At 40.5% G+C, this 7,856-nt stretch overlaps 1 protein-coding gene across 3 annotated transcripts in view; it reads right to left on the bottom strand.

Annotated features, from left to right (window-relative positions):
- Positions 1-130: 130 nt before the first annotated feature.
- The window catches only part of ildr1a (immunoglobulin-like domain containing receptor 1a), an 8,419-nt gene continuing 693 nt past the window's right edge, over positions 131-7,856 (bottom strand). The window contains exons 2-9 of one of the 3 annotated variants that reach the window (XM_020609119.1): positions 7,506-7,676; positions 6,084-6,233; positions 4,950-5,069; positions 4,606-4,752; positions 3,712-3,834; positions 3,378-3,565; positions 2,127-2,786; positions 131-1,966 (exon numbers count right to left, since the gene is read on the bottom strand). In XM_020609119.1, coding sequence (XP_020464775.1) covers positions 1,928-1,966; positions 2,127-2,786; positions 3,378-3,565; positions 3,712-3,834; positions 4,606-4,752; positions 4,950-5,069; positions 6,084-6,233; positions 7,506-7,676 — 1,598 coding nt within the window. In that variant the 3' untranslated portion in view covers positions 131-1,927. The remainder of the gene's footprint in view (positions 1,967-2,126; positions 2,787-3,377; positions 3,566-3,711; positions 3,835-4,605; positions 4,753-4,949; positions 5,070-6,083; positions 6,234-7,505; positions 7,677-7,856) is intronic. The other 2 variants (XM_020609125.1, XM_020609135.1) reach the window with 2 other exon arrangements.

The raw sequence follows: 7,856 nt of genomic DNA, 5'->3' as shown, positions 1-7,856 counted from the left end.
TGTTAATCTGAATAATATGAAGTTATGTGTACACAATGTTACCACAGTGTTCAGAAAGAAATGTAAATATTATTGAAGTCAAAACTGGAATAAATACAATTTTGTTCAACCCGAAAGGTAAAACATTTATTATCAATATTATTAAAAAAACACAATGTACTGTGTAAAAAGGATGTGGGAAAAGTAAGTCAGTTTCCAGAACTGTACATGTTGATTTTGCACTAACTGTAACAGAAAAAAGGAGGGAAAAAAGCTGCACTGTAACATTGTTGACATTATTTCATTTCCTATATGTCAACATGTAAATTACATATTTACATGCAGTGTGTACAGTTACTTGTTAAGTGTAAATACTTCATCTCATTTACAAACCACTTTACTTTGTGAGGTTAATGGTTACACCTATTCCTTCAAAACATTTGTAAAACAGGTGGACAAAAGTCACTTAGACATCCAGAAGATATGAAAAATAATTATTTACAACAAATTATGCTGCTTTAAATTATTAAACTAACAAGAACTGTCATTTGCTTTAGTGACCCTGAGTCATTTCCTCTGCACTTTATGGTCATTGTTTTATTGCTTTGTCACATTTAATTAACTGTAATAATCTTAGTTTTTCAATTGTACAGTTATACGAGATTATATGATTTCAAATACAATAAGTTTTGTCATCATTAGCATTTCTTTAATATTTTTCTCAGTGTTTTACAAAGTTTTATGGCCGTTCTAAACAAATAACCAGGACATTAAAAACTGCAGCAAGCAATGAACTTGTTAATAAATCAAGGTTTTAAAAAATGAATTTAGCTTTTACATGTGAATATTTGTAGCTTAGAATTAGGAAACATTACTTAAAAACCAAAGATGTTTAAGTGCACATCTTTATTTCTAATTTCTGTCAAGTTCTTTAAGTGTCTCTTGAATATAGTGGCCACATCTGAGAACAGACTCTGGGCAGTTGAGGGGGCCTGGGTGCATGCAGGGAGGTAACTCAGCTGATGGCACACGTATGTATGCATGTATGGCCCTGATGGGCTGGTCCAGCTCAGATAACTCTGGATCATTCAGCCTGTCCTCTTCCAATAGTCAGTGTCTCACTTCCATGTTTGTTTTGTTGCCTCATATTTGAGATCAAACCATCTTTTTAATTCATCAGTTGCGCACCCTTCTCCTTATAGAGTGTTCACTGAATGAGCACCCCATGCTTCTCTTTTGTTTTACTTTATATCCACTACTGATGCTACTAAATATGGCAGCTCAGTCATTGTTCTCCACTTCATAACTACTCAAGTTTTTCTTTGGTTTGGAGTTCATTGCTCCACCATCTTTAGATTTTCAATGTAGCATTCCTGGCTTTCTCTACTTCTCTTTTCTGCTTCTGTGTGAGATTCCTGTGTGCACACGCCCCTGCAGTCTTTTGGCCTTTTTTGGGCATTGGTGGGGTGTTAACCTATGCCAATTAGGAATGACTGGCATGCACTTTCAATTTACAAACACATGTGATTCATCAATGTAAGAACATGCAGTGAACAATTCTGAGGTTTAAGAATATTCATGAATCAGACAGACTTTTCTTAGGATCTTTCTTGAGAACAACTTACTAACAAATTTAAGGAAACACTCAGGAAGATTTGGTGAATGTGACCCATTAGTCTTAAATTAACATCTAAAGCACATAGTGGTTTCCTTACTGACAAAGCAACATTTGCTTTACCACCTGCACACTTTCCAAATTTTAGAGTATTTCAATCTGCTACTTTATGAAATCCTGACACCTTTCACCTGTTAAAGGTAATAAAATAGCTGGTTCATGGTTGTTTAATACATAAAAACAGTGGGATTTAAAGGTTTACCAGGAGCCAGACAACAACATGGTGCATGTTCTCTGAAACAGAGGTCACAGGGCGTTTCACAGTTGGAGCGTTCAGATGACGACGCTGGTGCCACTGCGAGAGCTCTTGTCCTGAGAGAGACGGACTAACTTTAGATTCATTTTACTGGCAAACAGCATAACTCAGATGTTTATTTGTTTTTTTATAGTGACTGTGTGTTTATCTTAATACAAGTGCGTTGGTGTAGTTGCAAGAGTGTGTGTCTAATATCTAAAGCAATGAGTTTCTTACAGAGTGGTGTCCATTCCTCCGTGCACCTGGTTTCTGTCCAGGCTCGTACTCAATGTAGCTGGCAGGTTTGTCAGCCCAGCCTCCTCCTCCTCCTTTTCTCCCTCCTCCTCGTCTTCTGCTGCTGCCCTCATCATCCGAGCTCCAGGACCCTTGTCTCGAGTGCCGTGATGCAGGGATAGAGTATTTTCCTATGGATCTGCTGTCAAATAGGTCATCCCTGGAATGGGAGCGGGGGCGGTCCATGCCTCCTCGTCCCCCACTGCGACTCTGCCCATCCAGGGAGTCCATGCTGTAGCTCCGGGAAACTCCTCTAGATCTGGCGGGTGAGGGGTAGCGCCTACTCCCAGATCCACGATTGTCTCGACGGCCAAAGCCACTACTCTCACTGGAGCTCGGGGGCCGAGTCCTGGGTGCAGGGGGTGGGATTCTGCCTTGATACTGCTCTCTTATTGGCGGAAGTGTGATGATGCGACGCTCTGTTGGGCCATCATCAAGGCCAGAGATCATACTGGGAGGACCAGATGAAAATGGGATGGTGATGGGCGCATGCTGGGGAGGAGGTGGCATCTGCTGCATGTGGTGGGGTGGAGGTGGAATCTGCTGCATGTGGTGGGGTGGAGGTGGAATCTGCTGCATGTGGTGGGGTGGAGGTGGCTGGGACTGAAGAAGAACAAACAAATAAATACCAACAAAATAAAAAAATGAAAACCACTAGTCATGCTGTACATGTCAGTAAAATACACAGAGACAAGAACTGTGCCCCAACACAAGAGTCGCTCCATTTTCCATTCTGTGCAAACAGTTTGGTGGTGGTGGTGGTGGGGGCATATTTGTTTTGTAACTTTCCAAAACAGACAACCTAACATTGCCATGAACGTCATGCCGTGACTGGCCAACTGTGCAGAGGTGAGAAAGGAGCTAGGCCGTGACACTACTATGACTTGATGTGACCCAATAAAAATGCGGGTTCATTTACTGCCTTGGCAATGATGTTTAACATTAATCTCTTCAACCTCAGCACTCTGCATTAGTATTATTCTTTTTGCATTAAACAAAGAACTGGTTGGTAGTTTGTGTGTAAGACTGATAAGACACTTGCTATGTTGCTGTGCCTTCAAACAGCTGCTACGACAATAAAGTAATGGTAGCAGCAAGTGTTTACATGCAAACAGTTGGGAATGACAGTATGACACAATAATCTGATGGTGTTCTGTTTACATAAATATATTTGAGACAAGGGTGGTTACATACCTGTAGAGGGAGCAAGGGGCTAGTCATGTCCATCCCTTTCACCTGGCTCTCCAGATAATCAAGCATCTGTTTGTTGTTTGCATTGGCATGGTTGCTATGGACACTGGGAGGAGGCATGCTGTAAGCTGAAGACTGAGGAGGAGGCAGGGGCATCGGGCTCATAGGGATGCCTTTACCTGAAACAGATCCTGGAGTTGCAAAACCAAAACAAAACGTTAGCTCATACAAATCCAGAGGCATTTCTGGTTAAATATCCACCAACAGTCTAATGCTACAGTGTGCTCTTGAGCTGACCTGCTGTGTTAACACAAAGTGTGTGGGTTTACATGGGTACCTGAGTAGAGCATTGGGTTCATCGGGGAGGAGGCATGACTCATTGGTGCATATATTGGCTGTCCTCCTAACCAGGGAGACATGGCTCTCTGAGCCTCCTTCATCATACGATGCTGCATCACCACTGAAAGATGAGGACAGAACACTGATTAAGAAAGAACTTCTCCAAGTACACAGGCTCTTTGTCTACACTGTGGCTGACATATTTCGAAGCCCCTGCATATTTCATCAACAGCAAATGTGGTATACTGTGCACATTCAGACAAATTTTATATGTATCAGGTAAGCTGACATTCAGACTGAGTACGGTAAAACGCAACTACCTGCTGCGTTTTTACACAAGGGGCTGTGTTGGTTCGGGTTGAGGGGTTGCAGCAGGAACATTGTAGGCGAGTACAGTATGGCCACATTGTGACGAGTCGAGGTGAGCGGCTTCATTCATGTTTCCAGCCCATGAGTTTCCATTGTGTTTTGGTTAGCCACTAACGTAGCCTACTCTGTGTCAGCACTACTTTCTACCACCAGTGTGCCGGCACCGATCCAACACTTATAAATGGATGGCGTGTCATTATGGTGCATTTGTAACTGTGGCCCAAATTCAAGAGTGAATAGCAGTGAATGTTTATGCTCATAATCAGAGTCAAAATTAAATCAGAATCATCTTTAATTGCCAAGTATGTTAGAATGCACCGGAATTTGACTCCGGTACAGAGGCTCTCAATGTGTTGTAAGGCAATAGGAATAGAAAATAACAATGACAATAAAAATAACAAGTAGAGCAATAAAAATGCGAATACGAATAAAAACTGTGCATTCAAATAGGAAAGGAATGAGAGGAAAAGTGAGACAGCTTGTATAAATATATGTACAGTACAGCAAAGGAACTGTTCTCTACCTTTTTCAGGACAGCAGCATGCTTGTGGGCAACAGGGACAGCGAACATAGCAGCAGCACACTTGAGGGCAGCACTGGCAGCAGCAGATACAGATGAGAATGAGGAGGAGGAAGACTCCCATAATGATTAAAAGCACTGTTAACCAGTCTGAAAAGGGAAAAGAAGAGGCACGCTCAGTGTGGTATGCTCAAAGAAACCAACATCTTCTTGACAGGTTTTTATATATATTCTGATGTTAAAGATACACCCTGATTTTGTTACTGCTCATCTCAATTTAAGTTGTGAGAATGAAAACTGGGGTTATAAATTTTATTTATTTATTTTTTTTAACTTTTGTTTCTTACTGTAGACGATGAGTATGACTTCTTGGTCACTGTCTCCAGTGGTGTCTCCAGAAGCATCAACAGTGCAGAAGTACACCCCGTTGTCCCACCACATCACTTCAGTGATCACCAGGTCTGCCTCTGTACAAACAAACACAGAAGGTACTTCCAATTAAACTATGGTCAAATTTTAAACCATCCATTTCTCTTTTTATACAGTGCTACACGTTACAGTTCAACAACAAATGCACAGTGGGACTGTTCAGAAACTGGTCATGTTTGCAGTGCAACCTGTCTTCCAAGTAAAAAGGTGTGTCAGTCTGTCACAGTAGTTGTCAGGGTGAAGGGTCTTCTACTGTAAGTCCTGCACAAACATTTTCAATTTGTTCTATTGATCAACCTTTTGCCAGTTACAACTGCAACTAGCAATTATTTTCAGTAGCAATTAATCCACTGTTTGGATTAGTTCCACCATTATTAATGAATTGTTTGGCAAGGTAACTTTGTTTACAGAGCAAATTTTCATATACGATGGCAATTCAAAGTGCTCAACAACACACATAGATGGACAACACGTTAAAAAGCATACAGAATGCACACAGAAAGATAAAGCATTAAAGTGCATACAGTATATAGATTAAACGATTTAAATTACACAAAACATTAACTATTACTTCAAAGCAACAATTATATGACAGTACAAGTTACAACATGTATGAGTAGATACCTAGTACCTTTAGTACAGCTGTGGCAGACTGTGGATTCTCACTGTTCTACATCAGTGTCTTTAAAATGCCTGTTACAATCTCCCAGAGGCCAATGTGGCAACATTTCTCATGCCTCTAACAGTACAAAATACAAAAACATAACTAAAACAGGAGACCAAGAAAAACACAAAATACTGGTAATTTGCTAAAACCAGTGGTTCTTTTGACATAAAAGACCTAAATGATTACTAAATCATTCCAATTTCTATTGACTAATTTATTATTCAATTGATCATGTAGCTGTCGTATTGTTAACAGGGAAAATAATTGGTGAAACAAAGAATTTAATGACGATGACAAGGGTTCTGTAATTCTTAAACCCATATTTAGTTGCAAAACCTGACCTGTGCTGGATGGGAAATATATTATAGTGTTTGCATGAACTTACTGTTTTGGATGGTGATCTTGCGTTGGCTGTACTCTCCTCCTATTATTGGCTCATCGATTCCTCTCTTCTGGATCACAATGCGTATAGTCCGCTGACTATCTTGACAGTCATTCGTTGGGTCCTGTCCTAGCTGTAGTGCAGACTGGTATGCTGCAAAACCAGAGGCCAAGTTTTTAACAAAACAATATGTGACAATCTTTCCTATGAATGCCATCCATATCCACCCTTTTTTAAAACTAGGGCCAAAGACTGAAGTAAATTCAGCACTTTATGGGCCTATACCTGATATGTTGAATGCAGGCAGCGTGAGTTTAAGGACTGCAGTGTAAATATGCTGGCCAATTCTCCGCTTTGGTGTAGACTGACAGTGCTGGGAAGCTACTTTGAAAGCTACTGATTAGGCTAATTCACTCTCAAAGTTTAACTACAGCAAAGCTACTTAGAAAAATCTAAATTGACAATATACATGATACAAAATACCAGTCAGATGAGTTTATGACCAGAGACCTAAACCTTTCCTAAATAAAACAGTCCCACCTGGGCTTTTTGCTGAATCGCAAGGAATGTTATATTTGTTGTAAACACATCTGGATTTTGTATTATCTGACTACAACTAAGCCAGTAAGAAAAAAAAAGCTTGCTTGTTTGACTGACTTGAGAACTGGTCTAAAAAAATGCACCTGTTGTCTTACTGGTCAGTTTAGTAACATCTGACTTGTACAATGTTAACAACTACTTCCACATTTTTAGACAGTATGAACAGCTTGAACACTAAATAATGGGGCCTATCTTTTTATTTGTCAGAGCACAATCTGTTTATACAGCACAAGTTCTTATCCAACAGGAGGTTCTGTCCGGCACAGACAATAGATGTCTGTGCCAATGTTGAAAGGCTGCTCATATGCAGCACTGTAAAATAAGAATTAAAAATTAATTCATTTCCTTTAACGCCCCCAAATTGTAGTTTCAGTAGTTAGCTACACACAAAAAGTAATTTAATTACATGATTCAGTGATGATCAAAGACTCCTCAACACTGCAGACTGAAATATCTCTTGGCTACTGGACAAACTGAGATGAATCCTAGTTTTGTTAATGGCCCCAATAAATCAAACCAAAAAAACAGTGCAAACACCTTCATCGTCCATGCAATTAGAGCTTAGGTTCAACAAGGCCTTACAGTACAGTTTAATGATACAATTCGTCACATTTCAAAGCAAGCTGGTGCAGTAACATGCAATGTGGCATGCTCATTAAGGATGCACAGAAAAGAGTGTTATATGCAATAAGTGTGAAAAAGACAGTTGTAAACAGCCTATAATACTAATAGCATACGCTAAATGCGATATTTAGACTAGGCTGCTTACATTTTGGACATTATCACTTTTCTGTCATTCTGCCCTGTTTAGGGTTTGTTTCTTACCAGCGGAGTAGTACTCCAGCACCGGGTCCTTGCAGAAGGACTTGTACTTCCAGGTGACCAGGACATCTCGGACGTTTGCACTGGTCGAGTAGTCACAACGGAGTGTCACTGATGCAAACAGCATTGTGCTGCGCTGCCTTTGAGGAACATTCACCTGAATACACAGCGACTCTGTGGAAGGACGTGTGTGTGTTAACTCTCAAAGTCAAGTAGGAAAAGTGTGGTAAGGGTGGAACAGTATGTGTGAGGGTTTCTCTCCACCATGAAGTTCAAAGCGGTAAAACCTGAAAAGCAGGTGGCACGGACACACGCGCAGGAAATGGGTTACTGCGAAACTACCAACCAACCATC

The sequence above is a fragment of the Monopterus albus genome, unplaced genomic scaffold (genome assembly GCF_001952655.1).
Source record: "Monopterus albus unplaced genomic scaffold, M_albus_1.0 scaffold4.1, whole genome shotgun sequence".
NCBI classification, from domain to species: domain Eukaryota; kingdom Metazoa; phylum Chordata; class Actinopteri; order Synbranchiformes; family Synbranchidae; genus Monopterus; species Monopterus albus.
The sequence above is the reverse complement of the archived record's forward strand: the minus strand, read 5'-3'. Positions and strand labels throughout refer to the sequence as shown.